This window comes from Canis aureus, chromosome 13 (assembly GCF_053574225.1).
Source record: "Canis aureus isolate CA01 chromosome 13, VMU_Caureus_v.1.0, whole genome shotgun sequence".
In the NCBI taxonomy this organism is placed as follows: Eukaryota; Metazoa; Chordata; class Mammalia; order Carnivora; family Canidae; genus Canis; species Canis aureus.
In genome coordinates, this window is record NC_135623.1 from 70,325,924 (window position 1) to 70,352,920 (window position 26,997).

A 26,997-nucleotide genomic window follows, 5' to 3' on the forward strand; every position below is an offset into this window, starting at 1 on the left:
AAGTTAAACACACACACGCAATTTAATGTTCCAACTCTAGAAATTAAAAGTAAGAAGTAACACTTTATACTGTAAAGTCATGATCCAAATTAGGAAAAACCCCATGATGACATAAATTAGTTGTGCTGTTTTAAAATACGTACGTGTCTATAGATAATATCACTATATATACACATACACACACATATACACTTTATCAATAATAAAGTGTTATTGTTTAATTTCAGGGAAAAGGAACTGCAATTACAAATAAGATTGATTGGGATGCCCGGGTGGCTCAGAGGTTTGGCGCCTGCCTTTGGCCCAGGGCGTGATCCTCAAGTCCCGGAATCGAGTCCCATGTCAGGCTCCCTGCATGGAGCCTGCTTCTCCCTCTGCCTGTGTCTCTGCCTCTCTCTCTATGTCTATCATAAATAAATAAATAAATAAATAAATAAATAAATAAATAAATAAATAAATAAATTTTTAAAAATAAATAACTTAAAGAAAACAAACAAATAAGATCGATTGCTTGATTACTTTGAGAAAACATGGGTCACTGGTGTTTCCTGCCATTTTCTGTCATGCTTAATTTTCAAACCTGTGTGTTGTTGGCTTTTTTTTCCCCCTGCACTAGAAGAATCTTTGCTTTGAAAGATCCACTGCAATCCTGATTCTTAGATGTCAGTACTTTTAAGTGGTGTTTAGCTCAACCATTTAAGAAGTACAGAGATTTTGAGAGGTTATTTGCATATTGGTCATTGACATTTTACCAAACAGAAGTAGAACTGGAATGGAGTCAAATGGGGTTGGAGGAAGGAGAAATTAGATTTAAACAATGGGGTGATAGTGTACTTAGGTCTGTTTTCATATTGTAGATGTATAATGGGAATCCTTCCGAGCCTTGGTTTCCTTGTCTCTGCAAGGAGGGGATATGGCCGCTGGGTTCCAGGGAAAGCTGATTCTGAGACGCAGATGAGCACTCGACTTGTTTATTATGGAGTGTGCTTGGGAGAAACACTTAGGGAAGAGAAAGGAGGAAAGCAGGATTTGGGAACAAAATCTCTGATAGAAGTCTAAGAGAATGCAAGATTATCTAATAAAATACATTTCATTTCCTAGAAGAGAACGTATATTTTTCACCAATAAATTGAAATACATTTCTATTTGGATATTAAGAAAATAAAAACTTGTTTGATATTAGGCTGCAACTCATGGATTTACAGTGGGACTGCTGGTTTCCTTTATTAGAGGCAATGCCTAGGCTAGTATGAATTTCTGACTGGAAAACTGTGGTTTTATTATTATAATCTATTTATTTCAAAATATTTTATTTATTTATTTGAGAAAGAGAGAGCATGGGCAAGCGAGAGAGAGGGCAGGAGAGAGAGAGAGCACAATCGGGGAGGTGGAGGGGCAGAGGGAGAGGGAGAAGCAGGCACCTCGCTGAGCAGGATGTAGGGCTCCATCGCCAGACCCTGACTTTACAGTATAAAGTGTTACTTCTTACTTTTAATTTCTGGAGTTGGAACATTACATTGCGTGTGTGTGTTTAACTTTGAAATGGCTTTTCAGTGTAGTTTACTTCAGTGAGTAAACGTTTCCTTCCAATAGAGAATATTAAGAAATGAGGGTGAAGAGACCTAGATTTTATAAGACGCCAAGGAAAATTAATAAAGTTTACCTAAAGGGGTGCTGGGGTGGCTCAGTCGGTTAAGCAAAGGCCTCTGGCTCAGGCCATGATCCCAGGTCCTGGGATGGAGCCCGCGTCAGGCTCCCTGCCCAGTGGGGACTCGTGCTCTCTCCCACTATCTCTGTCACTATCTTTGTCTTTCCCTCAAATAAGTAAATAAAATCTTTAAAAAATGAATAAACAAAAATAGTTTACTTAAAGACTAAATACTTATAAGGTTTCACAGTTTATTTCTTTTAAAATCTAAAAAACACAAGTATAAAATAATACACAGTTTAAATTCCTTAAAATTACAATATTACAAAGATTCCTTAAATTACAATAGGAATTAAAGTAAGAGGAGGTATCTTAGGATAATCTCCTTTAATAATAGTCTTTTTGAAGATCAGGAGTCTCATGATAATTCATACTGTTTATGTATAAATGATCATATATATAATTAAATGTATAATTTCTCTTAGAGGTTTTAATGTTTTGAAGAGTTCCCACTGACTCCCGACTTCTACATCAGTGGCTCTTCAGTTTGGAGCTTCTGACCTAGCATTTCAATTAGTAAATTTGGTTCGGAAAAAATAAACAGTGAATTAGGGAACCGAAAAACCTTATCCCTTCTCCTGACCACTACCTGTGGTGTACACCACTTCAGAGATAATCGATCTAGACATTTTACAAAAAGGAAATGGAATTTATTCCCAAAGGTTGTGCAATTTAGACTGATAACTTCCAACCAGATAACTGAGGGCTACTTCAGCGTGAACAAATCTCTTCCACCCTATAGTTGGGATCATTTCTCTCTCTGTCCAGCTCCTTCTGACTCTCGTGTGCGTGTGCGTGTCTCTCTCTCTGTTGGTCTGTCTTTCGCTTTCTCAATCTCCTTTTCTCTTTGTATATATATAAATGGTAGATGATAGATAGGTACATAGATAGATAATAGATAGACTTTGTGTAAAACAAGATATATATCTATATATCTTTTCCTCTTAGCTGTATTTAAGTCAGTTGTATGTCCTTATATTTATTATTTTACCTTCTTGAGATTCAGATTAGAGGGATTTGCTTTATAAATTAAGGAATGTGAACTCATTCCTCTCTCAATTCCCTCCCAATACAAATATTCTAAAATTATTCAATTATTGTAATTACATCTACTACTTGCCTCTGCATTTTATTTGATTTTTCAGAATCAAAGTACCTACAATCTGTGGCTTTCATCTTTTTAACATCATGGAAATCAGGCTCACCTCTTTTGTGGAATTAATAGAGATTGAGAGGATTGGAGCATAGGAGCCTTAAGATCTTCATGAAATGGAAAATGTTGGAAATTATTGTCATATTTCCTGGGAGAGAAGATTTTTTACTTGACCTTTAAAGTATTTTCAAAAAAGGATATTTTGAATAAGGAAACAACTCAGCCAGAACACCTTCTTCTTGAAAACTGCATGCCAGTCATTAAATGGGCTTACCACACTTCATGCGTGCTTTTATTAAACTAGATATAAAAAAAAAAAATAGATATACAGGAGATCTAATTATCTGTCAAATAATACAAAATTATTCATTTGGAGATTAATCAATGAGTATGTGCAAATCACACTGGAGATGATAAGTGTTTTCATTTCATCTCAGCTCTTAGGATTTTCCTTACAATGGTTTCTCAAACTTGTACAATGAGACCTCTGGGGATGCCATTGCCATCAGATTTCAGTGATCATCTCTATCTCTAGTCCACTTACCTGTTTCAAATATTTTCAGCCAGGTTTTCATTCCCTTAGTTTCTCCTTTCCACAATTTTATTTTGCCCCTACCTCAAATTCTGTACTCATTTATGTCATTTCTCTGGCATTTACATCAGCTACACACACCATGCTGCTGTTGTAGGATTTTTACATGACAAAACCAGCTTGACTCTGCCTTGGTGGAAAAAGCTAAATCACAAACTTACTTATTCACGTATATATTTGTTTTTAATCTACCAGTCTGCTTAGAAGTGCCTTTGGTAATTAACTGCAAAAGGAAGTAAATGGATAAGCACCATGTCAAGTTTAATGTCAAAAATCTAACGTTCCAAAAAATATTTCAGATAATCAGAACTGCAGAAAATTCTTAAATATTTCTCACAAACTTTGAAAGAGTAGGCATTTACTTAGCTATGCAGTGTGATTGGAAATCACCAAGAAAATTTCAATTCAATCATCTGTAAAATCTTCTTACATCTACTAGTTGATCTTTTCATTATTTATTTTAATTCCAGTGTAGTTAACATACGGTGTTATATTAGTTTCTGCTGTGCAATATGGTGATTCAACAATTTCATATGTTGATTCAGTGCTCGCCAAGATAAGTGTACTCTTAATCCCCTTCACCTACCCACCCATCCCTCACCCCCACATCCCCTCTGGTAACCATTCATTTGTTCATTTTAGTTAAGAATCTGCTTTTTGGTTGGTTTGTCTCTTTCTTTTCCCCCTTTGTTCATTTTTTTTTGTTTCTTAAATTCCACATGTGAGTGAAATCATACGATACTTGTCTTTCTCTGACTGACTTATTTCACTTAGGGTGATACGCTGTAGCTCTAACCACCTTGTTGCAAATGGGAAGGTCTCATTCCTTTTTATGGCTGAGCTAGGTTCCATTGTGTAAATAGACCGTATCTTCTTTATCCATTCATCTATTGATGGGCTGCTTCCGTAGTTTGGCTCTTGTAAATAATGCTTCAATAAACATAGGGGTGCATATATCCCGTCATATTAGTGTTTTTGTATTCTTTAGGTAAATACACATTACTGCAATTAGTGGATTGTAGGGTAGTTGTATTTTTAATTTCTTGAGGAACCACTATGCTCTCTTTCTTTCACAGTGCCTGCTCCAGTTTGCATGCCCACCAACAGTACACAAGGGTTCCTTTTTCTCCACACTCTCACCAACACTTGTTTCTAGAGTTTTTGGTTTTAGCCATTTTGACAGGTGTGCAGTGATATCTAACTGTGGTTTTGATTTGCATTTCCCTCATGATGAGTGATGTTGAGCGTCTTTTCATGTATCTGTTGGTCATGTGAATGTCTTCTTTGGAAAACTGTCTGTTCAGGTCTTCTGCCCATTTTTTAATTGGATTATTTAGGGGTTTTGATGTTGGTTGTATAAGTTCTTTACATGTGTTAGATACTAACCCTTTATTGGATATGTCATTTTGAAATATCTTCTCCCATTCAGTAGGTTGTCTTTTAGTTTTCTTGGTTGTTTCCTTTACTGTAAAGAAGTATTTTAGTTTGATGTAGTCCCAATAATTTATTTTTGCTTTTGTTCCCTTGCCTCAGGAGACACATCTAAAAGGAGGTCATTATGGCCGATGTCAGATAAATTACTGCTGTGCTCTCTTCTGGAATTTTTATGGTTTCAGGTCTCACATTTAGGTCCTTAATGCATTTAGAATTTATTTTTTTATGGTGCAAGAAAGTGGTTCAGCTTCATTCTTTCGCATGTAGCTGTCCAGTTTTCCCAATACCATTTGTTGAAGAGACTGTCTTTTTCCTATTGGATATTTTTTCCCGCTCTGTCAAAGTTTAACTGACCATATAATTGTGGGTTTATTTCTGGGCTTTCTATTCTGTTTTATTGGTCTGCAGAAATCTGTTGTATTTCTATACACTAATAATGAAGCAAGAGAAAGAAAAATCAAGAAAACAATGACATTTATAAATGCACCAAAAATTAGATACTTAGGAATAAACTTAGCCATGGAAGTGAAAGACTTGTACTCTGGAAAATGTCAAACATTGTTGAAAAAAAATTGAACACAACACGAATAAATGGAAAGACATTCCATGTTTATGGATTGGAAGAATATTGCTATAGTATCTATACTACCTAAAGCAATCTACATAATCAATGCAATCCCTACCAAAATACCAACAGCATTTTCATAAAACTAGAACAAATAATCCTAAAATTTTTATGTAACCACAAAATATCCCAAATAGTGAAAGCACTCCTTGAAAAAGAAAAACAAAAGTGGAAATATCGTAATTCCAGATTTCAAGTTATACTACAAAGCTATCAAAATATAGCTGATCTTTGAATTCTGTTATTTGAAAGTTATTCCTTTAGCTTTCCTATATTCTTTTAGTACTGACTCAATTAGCATTTGTCACGTGCCTACAACGTGCCAAGCATGATTCTATGCAATAGGAAATTATCAGTGAACAAAAGAGACAAAGACATCATCAATCTTTAAGAAGCTTACATTCTAAGGGGGAAGGAAAAGTTCAAGAAAAAATTTAATAAACAGGTTCATTATACAGAATGTTAGAAGGCAGTTAAAAGTATGGAGAGCAAGATCATGGGGATAGAAATTGTTGGGCTGGGCATGGCGGGTGGGTTGCAATATTACAGAAGTCAGGGTAAATCTCATTGAAAAGAGGAGATGTGAACAAACATCTAGAAAGAATGTGTCAGCAAATGAATGATTAATGATAGGGCATTCCAGGCAAAGAGAAAAATTAGGGAAAAGTCCTAAGGCAAGGGAATGGCTGACGGTTGTGAAGAACAGCAAAGAGGCCAGCTGGTGCCACCTGAGCAAGCCATGGAAACGTGTTGTAGGAGTGGTGAGTAATGTCAGGAAAGTAGCAGGTGAGGGAATTAGGTCAAATCTGCAGCCTTGTAAGGACTTTCATTTCTGTTGTGAACAAAATGGGGAGAGGAGACTCGTTCCTGGATTTTGAGAAGAGAAATGATTATATGATTTTATGCTTTAAAATATTCACACTAGATGCAATGTCAGGGAAGAAAGTAGGGAGACAGGTTAGAAACAAGCCTGGATGAAAAAAACATGGATGCGAGAGCAGCAACAAAGTCCAGATACGATGTTAGTCTGGACCCGAAGGAGAGCTCTGGCAGTGATGAGGTGCCCAGATTCTGCATGTACTTTGAGGGTAGTGTCCATATTATTTCCTGAGGAGTTGGATAGAGGATGTAAAGTAAAAAAGAAGGGGAAAGTATTAGCTTTTTTAGTCTGAGCAATAGGAATGATGGAGTTGATATAAACTGAGATCTGGAGGGTTATGGATATAGGAGGTTTTTGAGTTGAAGGGAGACCTGAAGGTAGCTTTTGAACGTGTTGCATGTGAAGACGTTGGGCTGGCAATTGGAATATATGTACCAGAAATTCCGATGTTAGATCTGAGCTAGGGATGTAAAATCAGGTATCATTACGACATAGAATGTAAAGCCACGTGGGCAGCTAAGATTAATAAGGGAAGGATTGTAGATGCAGACAAGAACAGGACTAAAAACTGAGCACGATAACTTTCCAGTATTAAGAGATTGAAAAGTAAAGGGGGGACCAATACACAAGATTAGGAAGGAGTAACCCAGGGGGTAGAAAAAAGGAGAATGAGAGTGTAGGATCCTGGAACCCCAGTGATGGAGGCATAGCCAGGAGGAAAGAGTGAGCATCACATCAAATCCTACTGATGAATGAATGGATAAAGAAGATGTGGTTTATGTATACAATGGAATATCACTCAGCTATTAGAAATGACAAATACCCACCATTTGCTTCAACGTGGATGGAACTGGAGGGTATTATGCTGAGTGAAGTAAGTCAGTCGGAGAAGGACAAACATTATATGTTCTCATTCATGTGGGGAATATAAATAATAGTGGAAGGGAATATAAGGGAAGGGAGAAGAAATGTGTGGGAAATATCAGAAAGGGAGACAGAACGTAAAGACTCCTAACTCTGGGAAACGAACTGGGGGTGGTAGAAGGGGAGGAGGGCGGGGGGTGGGAGTGAATGGGTGACGGGCACTGGGGGTTATTCTGTATGTTAGTAAATTGAACACCAATAAAAAATAAATTAAAAAAAATAAAATAAATAAATCTTTAAAAAAAAAAAAAAAAACAAATCCTACTGATAAGTCAAATCAGATAAAGACTATGAAGTACCATAATAACTTGGTTATTAAAGAAAGGGCATATATTCATAGAAGACATAGCATATTTATTGCTTTCTGTCATTTGTTACTTGAGTAAATTAAAACCATAAGACACTGACCAGAGGATATTCTCTGAAAATGAGTTCTTTAGGCTAAGGAAGAGTATAGTAACCAAATCTCAGGCCAGATATGGCACTGAAATTTTTTTTTAAAAATCATCTTTTTCAAAACAATCAGACCTTGAGAAATTCACTTAGTATCTGTAAACTCATTTATTTTTTATCTTCGAGATAAGGGGCCAAACCATACAACCCCTAAGCTCCCTCCACCTCAAGACTTGTGCAATTTGAAAATAACTCCCAAAATTCTACCACTTAATGAAATGACATTCACATTTAAGTGTTGTCTTCTAGTGTTGCCCATCTATGTAGAAAGCACACTTGTATACAAAAATACACAGATTTTAAAAATAAGAATTTGATGTGTGCATTCTTAGTCACCTGATATTCCGTAGTGGGTCTGGACTGTGAGCAGATACACAGCGAGCAGCTACCCAACAAGGATTTTATCAAGTTTCCACAGGACCATGGTTCAGCTTTGTTTCTTGTGGAACAGAATTATTAGGAAACATTAAAAATGTGACCAAGACAGCTAACAAGACCCATCTGGTTACAGCCTATGACCATCTTTTTGAAAATAAGCATTTCAAAAGGTAATGAAAGGATGAGTATAAAGTGGCTATAAGCAGTGAAAAATGAGAAGCTTAATGAAGATAAATCCAAGGAAACCACGTCTGAAGAGACTCTGGATGAGGCTCCACCAAAACATATAAGATCTGTTCTTAGATATAAAACCAACTTCCCAAAAAGGGCAAAGTTGTTCACTGCTGGTTTAGAGGAACACTATAGGATGGGACTGGCTTTGATGCTAATATTCAAGAGTTCAGAGGAGAAGAAAAATGCCACACCTCAAAGTTTGCAGGTTGGAAAAGGCAAAGTCATCAGAGGATGGGATGAAGCATTTACTGGGAGAAAAGGCTCACCTGGAGATAGAAGGGGACAGGGCCTATGCAAAGGACAGCCTGATGCCAAAATTCCACCAAAGACAAAACTCATTTTTGAAGTGGAATTAGTGGATACTGATTGAATAGCAACGCTCCGGATATTAAGACATGGCCTTGAAGAAACGTATGTAGCTAATTAGAGCTGGTTACTATTGTGAGGGAAGAGTCAACTGGAAAATTCAAGAAGTTGGATATTCTTTACTCAATCCCCAACTTTTAGGATTTGTAATCCATTACAATTCCCTAAAATCTGAAACATTTTACTACATCTGTGTAAAATATTGGGTAGGGAGAACTGGCTTTCCCCTTTTACCTCATGTTGTAAACTAAAAGGCTCCATAAAAACCTATCCGGTGTCTTTCAAAAAATGTTTGTACCAACTCCTCCTTAGGTGGACGAGTCTAGGTGATACACAACTTCTAAGTTATTGTTAAATAATAATAAATAATAATAATAATAAATAACAAGAGAGAGGTGGAGAGCCATGCGCGTGTGGTTTAGGAGATCTCTTTATGTGAGAGAGAGTCTCTCGATCATGAAGATATTTTCTGCATCTTGCTCAGCTTGGCTGTGGGGTGGTAGGTAGTTCTGGACAACTCTGGACACGTAGCTGACGAGAGAGAGACGTCCAGGGCATAAGCACTTCTCACCAGCAGCTGCCAAACCACGCGGCTGCTTAATTTATGCTCCTTTTTCTGTCTCATTTTGATCAGGGCCAAGTAACCGTCTATGATGGTTTAGCCTCATCCTCACTCTCACTGGAGGGGATTCTTCAGCTCTTTCGGACTCAGCCATTTCCAGAGTCCAAAAAGATGATAGCAGAAGCCACTGCATTCTCCGTGTTCTCTCTGCGTCGTTAAAAAGGAAAAAAGGAAAAGGAAAAGCTTTCCCTCCAGATCTCGACCCAAGGGAAGGGTTAAGTGAACTCTGTGATCACATGCCTCTCCCAACTTCTTCTCCCGCTTGTCATAGTCCTTGGAGACCAGAGTCTCCTGCTCTGGCTAGCCCTCCTGCCTCCGGGTTGCAATGGACATCTCTCCATGGGCGTGGGCCTGAAACATTTGTAAAGCATTCTTACTCCACAAAAGCTGGATTTCGTTATTATCTTATCGTTGCACATATCCTACTTGACAAGTCAGAGACTGAATATTATTAGCTCATGCATTCTCTCTGAGTTTTCACTCTGACCATGTTAAATCTATCTGTACTACCCACGGCCAGGCCTTGGGTGCTCAGTTCCACGGGAAGAAGATACTGTACAGAGAATCAGAAGAGAAAAATATTTCAGCATCTCTGAAAGATTACCGCTGGTGCAAAGAAAAGATAAAACCCACATTTTCAAAAAGGACCTGTATTTCATATTGTACTCAACAAATGTAGATGAACTCCAAATAATGACAGAATTTTCTCAGACATTACAAAGGCACTTGGTGGTTCAAAGATTTGTGTCCCAATAATCCTATGTGGGTGGTTAATTGAGAAAACTCACAGAGGAAAACCTGTGCTTATTTTACAGGGAACCAGAGAGGAAGGATATACAGACCCTGCGATGGCTGCTCAGGATGCGATGGTGACTAGAACCAGATCTCAAAATGACTATGAAAAAAATGTGTTAAAATGGTCTGGGGTGTTTGGGTGCTACTTGCCAGCTCTGTGATGTTTCAGGTCCTGTGGGAAGCCTGCCAGCAGAAGACAGGGGAACACAAAACCATGCTGCAGATGATCCTATGCAACAAAAGCTATCAGCAACTCTGGCTGGGTAATCATTAATTAACTTTCTCTTCAGCCACTTAACTGATTGTATAATAAAAAGCAAGTCGTTAACTGGAAGGCAAGAAAGGGAAATGTCACAGACAAAGGAACTTTGAATTATGTGTATACAGACATGCCTCAGCTAATGACACTACTCAGGAATACAATTTTCTTCTGACTTTATTTTTTCCAATAACTGAATTATATAACCTTTAAATGTTGGATCTTTTAAATCATCTGTTTCTGGTGGAGAACTTACTCAAATAAATTAGCTATTTTCTCCTGGGTATGTTAAATGTTTTCGTGAAGAAAATAGAGTGAACATGGCTTAGCTAGTCCATTATAAATCAAGGAGATTATCATTAATGACATGATTTACATGAAGCTGCCATATTGGTCTTAGAGATACATTCTTATCAGTTTGTATGTTGTTTGACTTTTATACCTTTCTATTGCTTTTAGCTAAAAAAAACTGTTTTTTTCTGCATATATGAAATAGTATAAAAAATCTGTAAAAGCCTACTCCAACTCAGCCTGCACCCCTCTAGTTTATTTGCCTTCACTACTTCTAGCAATATAATCAATATTTATATTTTAAATTTATATTTAATATCTTTATACTAATATGTTTATAATATGTACAAAATCTCCTTTGAATTACATCAATTTGTTGAAGTTTTCCAGGAATTTCAGAATATTTCTGGGCAAGACATAGTAGATGCCATCAATGAATGCTATGATGGATACTTCCAAGAGTTGCTAGTTGCAATTGGTAAGTAATAATTTATTTGGTGTACAGAAGGCCTTTTATTCCACAATAAATGCTGATGAGCTCTGACCGAATTAGAGATGCATGAGTATGTTCTTCATTGAGTCACTTTCCCATTAATTTACTTAGTGAGGATGTTAACTCTGTAGAGGAGAAGTACATTAGCTACTGACACAATGCACTAAGCTGGCAAATTGTAACTTTAATAAACTAATACCCTCCCCTAAGAGCTGGTTCAACTTTCCTACTGGGAGACATTGAATTCTCAGATACTCCCTCCGATAACTGGTTTCTCACATCTTTAAATTCATGTTCTACGTACTGGCTTCCAACCCCTTGTTAAAGAGCAGATTAATGCTAGCAACACGGCTTCCTTTTCTCCAAGAAGAGTTTTTTGCCATCATCTTTAGCACTTTGCCTTTAGGGGTAAGTTCTACCATAAACACAGATTTACCAAGCCGTTTCTCAGTAGTGATTTCTGCAGGCTTGTGAGAGAGACAGACATGCCTCCGTCTCTTTCCTAAGAAAAGATATCTTTCCACAGAGAGGAAAACAGTGGAGGTCACCCATAACAACTTCTCTCAAATTACCTATGCTGTACCTGTGCTGTGCTAGGACTTGACAGCCTACATCGTAGGAACTACAAGTGAAAGGTCTTTGTGAAATATCCCCGTAGAGTAATCACTTATATTTCTTCAATAAATGAATATTATGATTTTCCATTCCTAGAATGGCACAAACATACATGGGCATTGGAGAGGGTAGGTAACAGGGTTTTTATAACTTAGCTTGTAAAGGTGTTTTAAGCTAGGTTCCCATAAAAAGGTTTGGTGGGTTCTATGAAATCCTTAAAATAGTATACGATATATGAGTATTTATGTGTTTTCCTGGGAATAAAGTACATTTGTTTTGGCTAATTCTCAACATAGTTTAATAACCACGTATCACATCACAACTCATTTAGCAAACAAGGTCCAAGGAGGTTAACTGACTACTTCAGAGTCTATCAACTAATGAGCAACGAAGTTATGACTAGAACTCATGTCATCTGAATTTCAAGATAACTTTTTCCACTGTAGACTGTACCACAAACAAAGCCGTGAGTGAGAGGAGATAGCGGACATGAGAAATACCAGAAAACAATTTAACTGATTCATTCACTTATTCAATAAACAGGTATTGAGTTACGTACTATTCCGGCCATTGAATTAGACATTGCAGATGAAACAGTAAAACAACAAAACCAGCAACAAAAGCTACTTCTCCTCAAGGTGCCGACATTCTAGCAGAGACTCAAGAGTACTATGAAGCTCACAGTTATTAAAAAAAAAAAAAAAAAAAAAGTAAAAGATGAAGGCGTAGTCTCACAGCCTAAAATTATCATTTGAACTACAGAGAAAACTCCACTGTGATGATTTTTATTTTGGCCAAAAGTTATAACCTCACATATGTTATTCGTTTACTTATTAATTTGTTTACTTATTCAAATAAACACTATTGAATGGCAATAATCATCAACTGACCTCCAACAAGAACAACAGTTCACCGGGCTCTGAGGGGTTCTAATGCCACAATGGTTTTGAGTAGAAGACAGGATCCTAACACTGGTCCAGGCTCCTTATGGCCCATCCAGGTTTTCTTTAAGAGACCTCAGATTTGGGGCACCTGAGTAACTCAACTGGTTGAGGATCCGACTCTTGGTTTCAGCTGTGGTCATGACCCATGTCAGGCTCCACATTCAGTGGGCAGTCGGCTTGAGGTTCTCCTCCAAGCCTTGCCCTGCACTCTCCCTTCCCCCAATTTTCTCTCCCTCCCCCTCTCACTCTCTCTCTCTCTTAGGTAAGTAAATAAACCTTTAAAGAAAGAGAGAGAGAGGGAGAGAGAGAGACCTCAAATCTACTCATAAGTCTATGAGGGATTAAAAATAATGTTTGGGAAAATGAATCATTTGCATATTGTCACACAATAATAAAAATCTATAATAGTGGTGATAACCTGGGTCTCTTTGAAGTTTTATTTAATTTTCAGATAAAGAGGACGCATTTTTCTGTAGTAGGCTACCTGAAGGAACTAACAGATCACCACAGGGTAGAGATAGACTCAGTGAAAACCTGAATGAGTCATTATAATATTGTTGCTTTCCATTTTTCTATGGGTTATGGTTTTACCGCTATTCTAAATGGTGAAATTTTACTGTAGTGTGCAGTGAGGGGTCCCACACAGAACTCAAAAAGTATCACTCTTCCAAGATTTTAACAGAAAAAAAAAAAAAGAAGTGTTCTCATTGTTTCCCAAATTCTGAAGGAAATATATATTGTCACTCTCACTGTCTTTGATTTCTCTGATTTTTCCTAGTTCTCTGTGTTCGAGACAAACCGGCCTATTTTGCTTATAGACTATATAGTGCGATCCATGTAAGTATGACCAACATATTTTTAAAACTTCTCCAGAAAATCATGTCTATTTTCTCAAAGCACGAGGTTTACTTTTATTATTTAAATATTTTTATTTAAATATAATTTAAATTAATTTAAATTTAAATATTATTTAAATATTTTTTGTTTGTTTCATTTCAAACAAAATATGCTCAAGTGAAAAAAAATGTATCATACACTAAATGAGACCCACCAAACGAATGATGCTCTGCTCTCTCTCTGCATTGGAATGAGTTACCTGAGAAGCATGGCTCCTTCGGGACTGTATCCCCCAGGAGCTTTTCGCTCTTCTCAGCCTATGAAGAAACTGGCAAATCCAAATACTTTTATATTTTGCCAAAGACCCCACTTCAAGCTTAATGCAAGTAAAAAACATATAGTATCAAGCAGAAAATGTCAAAACATTATAAGCCCTTAGTAACAAATTGCTACATTTCTGAAGTTTAAAGACATGAAATAATGGCACTGGTTATTTTTAAACCTAAAGTGTTATTTAAAAAAAAAAAAAAACCTTAAAAAGAAATGGCTAGACAAGAATAAATTCTAAATCTATTTTAATAATTAAATGAGAATCTTATTCATAGTTTAGTGTGATTGCCAATCACACCTCCTTTGGTGCATTTATTTTTTAAAAACCAAGAGGTTTAAATTCATGAGATAATGCACAATTCACCCATGATGTGCATGACACATTTTTAGAAAAAAGAAAGATCCTGATACAAATCATTATACACATATTATAGCCTCAAAAGCTCAGTGAAAATTATTTTTTTTAAAAAATTAGTAATACGGTAGTTTTAGTAATCAGCATCCTGTCCTCAAAGTAATTTTTAGAGACCAACTTATTAAAAGTAGCTAGCACGCTGGGATAATACGATAATAGTCGAGACTATTTCTATCATGTATCTTGTAAAGAGTATTTTTTATTTATGTACAAGAACCAACCTATGTATCCTCAGAACACATATGCTCACAGCCTTCTGCTTCTATTTTATTCTATATGTTTCCAAGCAGAAAAAATTGACCTGATTTTAAAAAATTTTTAAGTAATGTATTGGTCAGTGCTATGGAATGATTTAAACAGTGTCCTTCTCCACAAACAGAAGTTTCACTTGCAAGAAAAAAAATAAAAAAAAAAAAGTTTCACTTGCGAATGATCCTGGGGAAGTAAGTGTAGTTAGTTACTCTGATGCCAAATTTGCCCAAGCTAAGGGGTACTTATTCCAATAATAAATAAAAATTCTATTCCTTCTGTGTGTGTTTCAATACAAAATTGAAGATACATGTACTCACAACTGGTTTGGAGGTAAAGAGGAAGATTGTACATTCAGGTAATTGAATTTTTGATATATGATGACCTCAAATGTAAAATATTGGTAAAGCTGTTTACTCTACCCCTAACCAAAGAAAGTCTACAGAGATTTTTCTCTCGTGCCCTCTAAGTAAATGATATATAACTTAAATAAGGGAACTCGGGTGAGTCACTTAATTTAATCACCTCAAATTGTGAAAATATGGCTTAGAGGTCTATACACAGAACGTTTAGACATCAAAAATCTAATGCTCAAAAAAAATTTATATTATGCTCATTGGCCACTGGATGTCCCCATTACTCCATTTGGAAAGACAAATAGAACTTCGTTTGTAAAGTAATATTCTTTCCAGAGCTAGGATATAGAAATTGATTTTTGTATTTTTCAGTCCTTGAGTTTAAATCCAAAAATATTTCGAATGCTCAGAATTTTTATTTTTACAGTTTTTAATAATAGACCACAGAATAAAAACGTAACTGTTGTCTCACTCAGACATACCAACGTCCGTCTAACATAATTCTAAGCTCACCTCCTTCCCTGGGCTAGAATTTTTATCTAGAAAGAGCACATGATCGGACTTTTCTGCTATATCACGACGTGAAGGCGACAGTGTGAAGGTCGCTAGGCTACAAGTAGAAGGACCTATTTCAGGGTGAAAGGATGAGGCCCAGCATCAAGGCCGTGAGCCCGGAAATAGCATCCCTGAGGGGCCCGTGCCCAGACGCACCGTCCTGGCCAGTGAGGAAGCAGAAGTTTAAAGAGCATCTGGACTATAGGTAGAGGAAATCCATTCATTGACCTTAAAACGTCCACCAATGGGCAACAGACAGTCGAGGTCTGTCTAGGGTCAGAAAACCGGTCAGAGCGCCCGTCCTCAGCTCCCCGTCCGCCTTGAGAGCAGAGACAGGCCCAGGGCCCAGGGCCGCCACCCACCCCCGCTCTGGAGTCCCTCCGAGGGCCACTCCCCGGCGGCCAGCGGGCACATGAGCAGATGTCCAACGTCACTGGTCATCAGGGAAAAGCACATCACCAGTGCAGGGAGCCATCCCCTCACGCCCTCATGCCCTCACACCCTCACGCCTGCCAGCCTGGCCGTCACTGCAAAGACAGAAGAACAAGCCTTGGCTGGCCGAGCTGTGCGGCAGAGAGAGGCCTCATCGGCTACTGGTGCGAATGAACCCTGGGGCAGCCAATGTGGAAACAAAGCATGGAGTTCCCTGAAAAAACCCAAAACTACAACCGCCATACAATCCAGCAATTCCACTTCCGACTGTTCATTCAGAGAAAACAAAAACACCGATTTGCAGAGGCGTGTGCATCCGTCGCTCGGCGCAGTGGCCGGCAAACAGTCTAAGTGTCCGTCAGTAAGCAACGTGTCACACGCAGGCAGGCTCATGCACAGGAATATGACTTAGTCATAAAATAATAATAGGATATTGCCATTGGCAAAACATGGGACATGGGTGGGCCTAGAGGGTATGAGGCTAAATTAAATAATTCAGACAGAAAAAGACCAATACTCTGCTATTTCATTTACGTGTAGATTAAAGAAGACGCAAACACACCCATGGCCACAGGACACAAGCTGCTGGTCACAGAGGGAGAGGGTGGGGGACGGCGGAGCCACTGAGGGGGATCAGGAGGCCCAAACTTCCAGTTACAAGGAAATAAATGGAGCCGATGTAACACGGCCTCGGGGACTCAGCAGCAATGTTGTCAGGATGACGCGGTGCAAAGCTGCCTGGTGAACACCCGATCTGGGGGCCCCTTGGTAACGCATAGACCTTGAACCACTAGGACGTACGAATAGGTAAGAGCGTGTCAATTGCACCTCCACGAGATGAATCCCTAGAGGAAGGAGGCAGGGCACACACCCAGCACAGGGCACCAAGGGCGCGGGCGCAGGCGCAGGCCAGGTGCGGGGCAAGGCCTGGGCCCGGGCCTCGGGGCCCTGCAGGGTCTGAGCAGGAGGGCGCCAGCTCTGCCTTAGGTAGACTGACCTCAAGGCCCTGCTTTCTGATGTTTTTTCCTCTCCTTTTCTGTCTCTTTTAGGACTTCGGTTTCCATAATAAAACTGTAATCAGGATTCTAATCGCCAGAAGTGAGATAGACCTGATGACCATCAGGAAACGATACAAAGAGCGATACGGGAAATCCCTATTCCATGACATCAAAGTAAACCTCCTGCACGTGATTTGTTTGTGACCCACAGTTTAACCTTTTTGAAACTGAAATAAGAGCTTTCGTTTAAATGACTTCGTGCGAGAATCTAAAAAGTTAGCTCTTCTGGCCAGGATGGTCCGTGTCGGCACATGGCACAGCCTTCAAGGCCTCCCCGGGTAAACGAGGCGATGCCTTCACCTCAGCAGCAGTGTGTTTCCCTTTGATGTATTTTAAACAAAAATCGTTGATGGGTTCAGGTAGAATATCCATCGCCTCATGGCGTGGTTGTGCCTTCTGGGACTTCAGTTCGAAGCATGAGCTGTGTCAGGAAGAGCACGGTTGGCTGTAAGGCCGCACAGAGCGGGAGGAGGCTTCTTCGGTCCACTCAGCTGCCCCCTCAGAGGCACAGAGGGCAGGGCCACCGGGAAACCCCACAACCGGTGACCCGGACAAACCCAACCTGGCCGCTCTGTGCTCTGGAACACTCTCCTCTCCTCTCCTCTGTCCCTTCGGCCCCTGACAGCCAAGCAGCGGCGATTCAGAAGCACAGTCAGCCTCGCCATCCGATTCGCCCAACCTTTAGTCTGCATTTTGATAAGACCCAATAAAGAATTATTAGAATATAAGGACCGCCTATGTAATTTGGGGCACCCAAGCTAAAATTAAAATATTTCACCTCTCATTCAAAAAAATCATAAAGAATTTCAGGATGAAATTCAGCAGAACACTGAACCAAGGGACCTTTAGACTGTATCTTACCTTATTCTTCGCACGGAGAGCTAAGTGCTGTTACCTGTTCAAAGTGCTTTACACTGACATTTTCAGTGGCATAAAGTAGCTTTTCAGTTGATTAAAAGAGGGATCCAGAAGCAACTTGACAACCTAAGGACCAAAAGATCAGAAACACACACACACACACACACACACACACACACCCCAAAGACCCTGTAGGGCTTTGCACAGCCAAAGTGGTTTCCAAAAGGAGGCATTGTGGCAGTTAAGAGAAATTTTATTTCTTTGTTTTGATAAAACCCTCCTTGCACCTACCTTCAAAACCCTAAGCTTTTAGTGGCAATGAATATTTCTCATTGAGAAATACATGTCCTAACTCATTTTCTAAATGAATAAAATAATTCTAATATAGATACCGCAACTCACCAGTCACCTCAAAGTCTGCATATAATTAATGTAACTTGAGCACATTTAAAACAGTGAATTATAATTACATGACTTTGTGTGAGAGAACATTAAATATGATAGTTGATTTTTAACACAGGTTTTATAATTCCATTTATTTATTTATTACTATTATTGTTTGGAAAAACTTAGAAACTGTAGAAGACCGTAAAAAGAATCATAAAAATTGCCCTTATTCTCCATCACACAAGATCAGTAACAAAATGTTAGATGCTATCTTTTTTAAAAATATATAAATATTGATATTTTACTACATAAAGGAATACTTTTATTGAATCATGGTATTCCACTGTTTGTTATAAAATACATAAACTACCCCACATTATTAAATATTGCTTTTTTACTTTTTCACTATTATACAAAATGTCTATATTTTTTGGTGTAAGTTTTTGTGTTCATCAATAATTGATCATTTTCTTAGGCTGTATTTCTGGAAGTAGAACTACTGCATTACTGAGTACAACATTTTGAAGTCTTTGGAGGCATATTGTCAACTTGCCTTTCAGATTCTGAACTGATTTATAGCAATAATATTAGGGCACCTCTTTCAAAGTTGAGGAGAAGATTTAATTCTACTGTGAGTTATTCTTTTCATAAATACATATTAGAGTTCAATCAACTTTAGACGAACCCTATTGTATTGACTATAACCATGGTATTATTTTTCAATAACTTCCACTCGAAATAGTTCTCAGGACATACTAAATCTTTAGATGAGAAAGGTCAACAATTTTGGAAATGCTAATGGCCCATGGATCTTTCTCATAGCAGTTCAGAAGAATCATGCTTCATTTTTAGAAACACTAAGATATTTTATTTCAAATACATTGTTTTTGTTTGTTTGTTTCAGAATTTTGCTTCAGGGCATTATGAGAAAGCTCTGCTTGCCATCTGCGCTGGGGATGCTGAAGACTACTAAGTCAAAGGACACTGCACTCCTCTTCAGAAACATGTCAAAATACAGAGTTGCGATAAGTTTGCATCATTAGAAACATTATAGCAAAACTATAGAATCATATTTTCTTTTCTCTTTAAAATCATTGTAAGCCAAAGAAAAATCTATGGATAAAAGTACATGAGACTGGATTTGTACTTATCTTCGAAATCAGAAATTTACTGAATTGTGTCTAATGGAATAATAAAAATTTCACTGAAATATATTTTATTTATTTATTTTTAAAGATTTTATTCATTTATTCATGAGAGACACAGAGAGAGAGGCAGAGACATAGGCAGAGGGAGAAGCAGGCTCCCTGCAGGGAGCCCGATGTGGGATTCGATCCCTGATCCTGGGATCACGCCCTGGGCCAAAGGCAGACTCTCAACTGCTGAGCCACCCAGGCGTCCCCAAATATATTTTATTTAAATGTGAATTATAAATTCCCTACAAGAAAATCTACTTAGAGCTGTTCTTAGCACGCATGGGGAAAACACGGTGTGTAGCCAACCCCCTTGGAGAAATTTTCAAGATTTTCTTACAAATGCAATAAAGCTACAGTGAACGTCTAAAGCTGCCTTTATTTAAAAGAAAATGAAGCTATAAAACTGCAAGATGCAGCCAGGTAGACGGTTGTCAGGCGTAGATGTGTAAGAGAACCAGATGTGAAAATGGATGTCTATGTCTGTGTGGGAGTGCATACATGAGTTGGGGGTTGAGGGTGAGTACATCTGACAACCATTCTGGTAAAGGCAGTTTATTTCTAGCCCATTTTTTAAATACGTGCACCTACCCAACCCAACATTTGCCCATGCAGTGTCATAAAAGTCATTGCTTATTGTTTTTGTCTTTCCTTCTTAACATCCACATCAAAGTCATTTGGAAGTTACTGTGTGCTTTGTACCATCAGGAAAGCCTGGCCCCTTGCATGTCTGAAGATTCAGTAAATTAGGAGCAGCAAGGGAAAAATACTCACAAGGTCAGTTTGGGGAGACCATCTAGATTGATGCCACAAACTAGGCAAGAATAAAAGCAGAAACAGGGACAGGTGAGTCCACAACAGAGGGCTCCCAATATACACAAGGGAAAAGACAAAACCCAAGATCCCAGGAAGCAGCAACCAAGGAAAATGAGGACGCATGCAATAAATCTAGAGGAACTGGTGAAGTTGATAGGAGTCCTCTATTCTACATGGAATGTTTTTTCAATAGCCTGTAGACCATTCCCTGTAGATCTGTCTCAATCAGTCTCAGAAGTGAAAAATATATTCAGAACCTGTTTCTTTACAGGCAAAAATGATACAGGACATTTAGAACACAGTGAATGGGCACAACATGAAATATTTCAGAATAATTAGACTTCTGAAATCATTTACAATATTTCAACTTGCTGCTGAGGTATATGTCATATTTTAAATTGGCTTTGACTTCTATCTTTTAAAAAAATATTTCAAAAAATAAAAAAATAATAAAAATAAAAAATATTTCATTAGCATTTCAGTCAAAGGTAGTAATTGTTTGAAATATTAAGCATAGTTATCCTACAATTTTTTTCAGCTAAGAGTTTTAAAACAAGCAAAATTGTTAGAATTCCTACTGATAATTTAGATATTTAAATTAAAATTTTCCTGGTTAGGACATTTTTGTGTAGCACTTTAGGACATTGTGGAATTTATACTTTAGCTAGGTAATGCTTTTTCTTTGGTATGGCACAGTGTTGTCAAATCAAAATCAAATCTGGACTTAGATAGGGAGAGATTTTATTCAAAAAGACTATTGCAATAAATGGAGAGAGGAGCTGCAATAGGGAAAGAAGGGCTACTGCAACAGAAAGGATGCTCTGACCGTGAGGTTTGCAGGGGGCTCAAGAATCAACCAGCAAAGGATGTTTGATTTATGGGAATGAATAAACAAGGCTGGAAAGAATCGAGTGTGGAGGAATGGGATGAACTTGTAGTGTGACTGGACAATCCACGTGGGGATCTCTCTGGTTAACGTTGCCAGTCATTGAACTGAGAATGGACAGTTGATCTGGGGACGCCTCCAGTTAGTTTTCAGCAGGAACCAAAGGGTGGATGAAAGTCCAAGGAAAGGAGAAACCTGAGTAAAGTTTAGTCAAGTTAGCCTACAATTTGTCCAGATTGGTCAGTAGGGGAGAATAGTTCAATTAATCATTTATGAGACAAAGAGTAGGAATTTGAAGGGCGTGTTGAGGATTGTTACGGGTAAACAGGGGTCATGTGCAAGTCTTATCTAAGTCATATGAGAAAGAATGGTTCTATATAGTAGGCCATTTTCTGAAACACAAAAGGGTGGGAATATTTCTTCACCATTTCTATTTTCCAGGATCACAGCAATAAAGATTAACATTCTCAATGTCTTTTTGTTACCCAAAGTTTTGTCTTGAATGTTTCACTTAGTTGTTTAAATGCCAACATAACATTATCATCTTCACTATCACATAATTCACTTAGTAAAATCCTGTAAAAAAAAAAAATAAGTGTTTAAGTTATTATCATTGTTATTTGTACTTAATGACGTTTAGCTGTTTATATTAGCCCAAATGTTTACTATACCTGATGGATCGAATAACAAGTGAAAAATCTCTGATTAAATCAAAAGCATCTCCCATATTTAAGCTGTAGGGAAAAAAATGTTTAAAGGAATAAATTTGCTTTTGGTGTGTTATTAACTTCCAGTACAGGAAATACTAAATGACCCCTGAATTCCTGGCCATTCCAGAGACAAAATTAAATCAGATATGGAAAGACTGCAGAGAGGGATTTATGTCCATTGTATTCAGTATTTTACTATGCTCAGTTTAGCCCTAAGGAGGTTAAACTTGTATGTGATGTCACTGAAAATGGCAAAGTAGTTTGCTTTAAGAGCCCATCCCTCCACAGAAGCATCCAAAACAATCATGCAAAAACTGTCAGAATTAACTTTGTCAGAACTCTGAAAAATAGTGACTCTGAATCAAGAAAAAAGTTACAGAAAGTAGGAAAAATTTGTGATATTTCTATTTGTTATTTCTCCATCCTCCTCCCAGCTCAGTGACAGTCTTGAAGACAGCAGCCTGCCCCTAATGTGGACTTCGGGTTCCTAGTTCCGGAAGGAGCAGATCTGGCTTATTTTTTTTTTTTTTTTAAGATTTTATTTACTTATTCATTAGAGACACAGAGAGAGAGAGAGAGAGAGAGGCAGAGACACAGGCAGAGGGGGAAGCAGGCTCCATGCAGGGAGCCCGACGTGGGACTCGATCCCAGGACCCCGGGGTCACGCCCTGGGCCGAAGGCAGGTGTTAAACCGCTGAGCGCCCCAGGGATCCGCTAGCTTACTAACAAAGAATATGTTTATCTGTCTCTTCTGTCTGGGAGATTCCTAAAAGACCAAGGTGAGGCACTTGTCTTTGTTTGGTCCAACTCAGAACTCACTCAAGGGGGAAAAAATTATAAGACAAATGAGCCACCTGCAGCTGTCTGGAGCAAAAGATTACAGTTGAAGCAGTACAACTGAGTAATAAAAACCTGTGAAGAAAATTTGGGAAATCTATACATTCCCCCTATACAGGGGGATGTAAGCCATTCACATACCTAAGGCAGGACACATGGCTAAAAACACTTGAGAAGATCTTATGCTTTCAACTCATGAGCTCTAGGATTAGTCCAAGCAGAAAGTGGAAGGCGAGGCAGTAGACCCAAAGACACAAAGATGTTAAAAGTGAAATGATGGGGAAATATATTGCATACAAATAGCAAATAAAAGACAGCCGAGTGGCTTATACTAATATCAGACAAAATAAACTTTAAGTAAAAAAAAAAAAAAAAACTGTTTCAAGAGAGGGGACCTAACTAACTGAAGTGGCTCAGTTGGTTAAATGTCTGACTCTTGATTTTGGGTCAGGTTATGATCTCAGGGTTGTGAAATCAAGCCCCACATTGGGCTCTGCATTCGGTGGGGGTTCTGTTTGGGACTCTCTCTGTCCCTCTCCCTTTGTCCTTCCTCTCTCTCTCTCTCTCTCTCTTTCCATTTCTGGAATAAATAAATAAATCTTTAAAAAAAAACCTGTTACAATGGATAAAAAATACATTATATACTGATTAAAGGTTTAATTCATCTAGAACACATCACAATTAAAAATACGTAAATATCAAACAAAAGAGCCCTCAAACATCCGAAGTGAACATTAGTAGAATGAAGGAAAGAAACTGATGGTTCTTGGGATCCCTGGGTGGCTCAGGGGTTGAGGGCCTGCCCTCAGCCCAGGGTGTGACCCCGGCGTACCAGGATCAAGTCCCCTGTCCGGCTCCCTGCATCGAGCCTGCTTCTCCCTCTGCCTGTGTCTCTGCCTCTTTCTCTCTCTCTCTCTCTCTGTGTCTCTCATGAATAAATAAATAAATTAGTTAATTTAAAAAAATATTTTTTAAAAAAGAAACTGACAGTTCTAAAATAATAGTTGAAGACGTCAACACCCTACTTCCAATAATAGACAGAATATCTAGACAGAAGATTAGTAGGGCAATAACTACTTAAACAATATCATAACCAACTGGACCTAAAGGACAACATACCCAATAACAGCAGAATATACATTATTCTCCTGTACAAACATTATCCAGAAGAGACCATATGTTAGTCTACAAAACAAGTTTCAATGTATTTAAAAATACTTAAGTCATACAAAGTATCTTTTCAGGTTATAAAGGAGTGAAGCCAAAACTCATTAACATGAGGGGCATTGGGGAATTGACAACTATATGGAAAAAAGTAAACAATGGGTCAGAGAAAAAAATCTCAGGAAAATTAGAAAACACTCAAAAATAAATGATAGTAAAAGCACAGCATACCAGAATTTATGAGATATTGATAAAGTGGTACTCAGAGGAAATTTATACCAGTTAATGCCTTTTTCATTGAAAAAAATGAAAGATCTGAATTCAACAAACTAATTGTGTACCCTAAAGAACTAGAAAAAGGAGAGTTATCTAAAACTTAAGCAGAAGAAATGAAATAAAAATGATTAGTTGGTCATAAATAAAACAGAATAGAAAAATAATAGCTCAATAAAACAAAAGTTAGATTTCAGAAAAGACCAACAAAATTGACAAACATTTAGTTATATTTACAGAGAAAAAAAAAGACATAAATAAAATTATAAGTGAACATGAGGGCATTACTACTGATGCTACAAATATACAAAGGATTATACAGAAGTGCTGTGAACAACTAACTATACATGTATATTATATATTATATAATTATATATTATATAATTAATATTATAATTATTATAATCACAATATTGTTGTATTATATAATTAATTATTAATGTATGTATTTAATCTGATATATGTATTTATATATATGTATGTGTATCTGATATATACATGTATCAGATTAAATTCACAAATTCCTAGAAGTACGTAAATTATCAAAACCAACTCGAAAGAAATAGAAAATCTAATAAAACCTATAATAAGCAAAGAAATTAAATCTGTTATCAAAAACCTCACAACAACAACAACAACAACAAGTCCATCCCAGCTGGCTTCACTGGCAAATTCTACTAAACATTTAAAGTAGAGTAAGTGCCAATCTTTTTCAAACTCTTCCAACCAGAAGAGGAAAAAATATGTCTTAACTCACTATCCTTTGAGCCCTGTATTGCCTGACACTAAAATCAGACTAAGAGATCAGAAGAAAAGAAAACTACACACCAATATCCCTATAAATATAGATTCAAAAATCCTCAATAAAATACCAGCAAACTGAGTCCAACAGCATATTTAAAAAATTATACTCTATGACTCAGTGGGATTTATCCAAGAATGCATGAGTGATTCAACATAAGACAATCAATCAATGTAATATACTATATTAATAGAAAGAAGGTGGGTAAAAAAAAGCTATATGATCGCCTCAGTTAATGAAGAATAATCATTTGAAAAAAAGTATTTTCATGATAAAAACACTCAGTACACTAGGAATACAAGAGAACTTTCTCAATATACTAAAGAACATTTATGAAAACAGCTAACATAATAATAAAGGACTGAAAGCTTTTTTCTAAAATCAGCAACACAACAAGGATGTCCACTTCCATCATTGCTATTCAACATTTACTGGTAGTACTAGCCAGAGCAATGATGTAAGAAGAATAAAAAGAAGACATCAAATTGGAAAGGAAAAAGCTAAACTCTCTACACACAGATGGCATGATCCCATATATAGAAAATCTTGAAGAAGCCACAAAATAAGTATCAGAGCTAAAAAATTTTATAGCTGCAGAGTTCAATATCAACACTCAAAAATCGGTCGTCTTTCTACACACAAGCAAGGCACTTCCTGGAAAGGATATTAAGGAAAAATATCCAGTTACAATAGCATCTAAAAAATAAAATACCTAAGAATAAATGTACCCAGTCTGAAGACTTGTATGCTGGAAAATACAGCATTGATGAAAGAAATTAAAGAAGAGCTAAAAAATGGGAGTACACCTTTTGTTTATGGATTGGAAGAGTTAATATTGATAAGATGGCAATGCTACCCAAAGTGATCTATAGATTCTTTGCAATCCCTATCAGAATTTCCACACGTCCCTTTTTAGAAGTAGAAAAGACAAACTTGTATTAATATGGAACTGCGAAGGACGTTGAATACCCAACACAATATTGAATGCAAAGAACAAAGTTGGAAGAGACATTTCCCTGGTTTAAAAGCTAGAGCTTTTAATATATATTGGTTTATATATATATATTAATTTTTTAAAAATGTATCAATGATATTTCTCAAAACTTATTTAAATGGACTCAACAGCTAAACCTGAACATTCCCAGATGAAAACTCCTGGGGCCTCCGTTGGTTAAGCATCCAACTCTTGATCTCAGCTCAGGTCATGATCTCAGGATTCTGAGATCGAGCCCTGGTTCAGCCTTTGTGCTCAAGATTCTCTCTCTCTCCCTCTGTCCCCACCCCCAACTGTCTCTTGTCTTTCTCTTCCTCTCCGTCTCTCCCAAAATACATAAATAATTCTTTTTTAAAAAGGAAACAAAAGGTAGGGATAAATCTTTATTAACTTGGATTTGCAAATGAATTCTTATATATACACCAAAAGCATGAACAACAACAAAAATAGGCTGGATTACATCAAAATTAAAAACCTTGATGTACCAAAGAACATTATCAAGAAATGGAAAAGATACCTTATAGGAGAAATATTTGCAAATCATATATCTGGTAAGGGTTTATATCTAAGACATACAAAGAATACCTACAAATCAAGAACAAAGAGCGACTCAACTAGAATCGGGTGAAGGACTTAAAAACCCATTGCTTCAAAGAGAATATATACATTGTGTCATAACATGAATAGGTGCTCAACTTCATTATTTTTTAGGGAAATACAAATCAAAACCCCAATGAGATATGTATCACTTCACACCCCCCTAGAATGGCCCCCTAGAATTTTTTTTTAAAAAGGAAAATTACGGATGTGGTGAGATTTCTCCGTAAGTTAAACTTACAGTAACTATATGACCCAGTCATTCTATTCCTAGGGATATACCGAGGCAATGAAAGCAGGTACTCAAATAAATATATGTACATGTATGTTCACAGGAGTTCAGGATAACCCAAAATTGAAACAACCTAAATATTCATCAACTAAGTAAACAAACTGTACATAACATACGAAAGAATAGCATTCAGCTATAAAAAGGAGTACAGTTCTGTTAATGCTACAACAGGTATGGGCCTTTCTGATAG

General features: G+C 37.4%; 1 protein-coding gene and 1 pseudogene across 3 annotated transcripts in view; both read left to right on the top strand.

Annotated features, from left to right (window-relative positions):
• The window catches only part of ANXA10 (annexin A10), a 97,011-nt gene extending 77,554 nt beyond the window's left edge, over positions 1 to 19,457 (top strand). Inside the window, exons 7-12 of one of the 3 annotated variants that reach the window (XM_077846577.1) lie at positions 10,185 to 10,238; positions 10,334 to 10,427; positions 11,097 to 11,192; positions 13,545 to 13,603; positions 16,990 to 17,112; positions 19,148 to 19,457. In XM_077846577.1, the coding sequence (XP_077702703.1) occupies positions 10,185 to 10,238; positions 10,334 to 10,427; positions 11,097 to 11,192; positions 13,545 to 13,603; positions 16,990 to 17,112; positions 19,148 to 19,216 (495 nt within the window). In that variant the 3' untranslated portion in view covers positions 19,217 to 19,457. The remainder of the gene's footprint in view (positions 1 to 10,184; positions 10,239 to 10,333; positions 10,428 to 11,096; positions 11,193 to 13,544; positions 13,604 to 16,989; positions 17,113 to 19,147) is intronic. The other 2 variants (XM_077846579.1, XM_077846578.1) reach the window with 2 other exon arrangements.
• LOC144282710 (peptidyl-prolyl cis-trans isomerase FKBP3 pseudogene) lies at positions 6,498 to 8,985 on the top strand (annotated as a pseudogene).
• Positions 19,458 to 26,997: the final 7,540 nt, after the last annotated feature.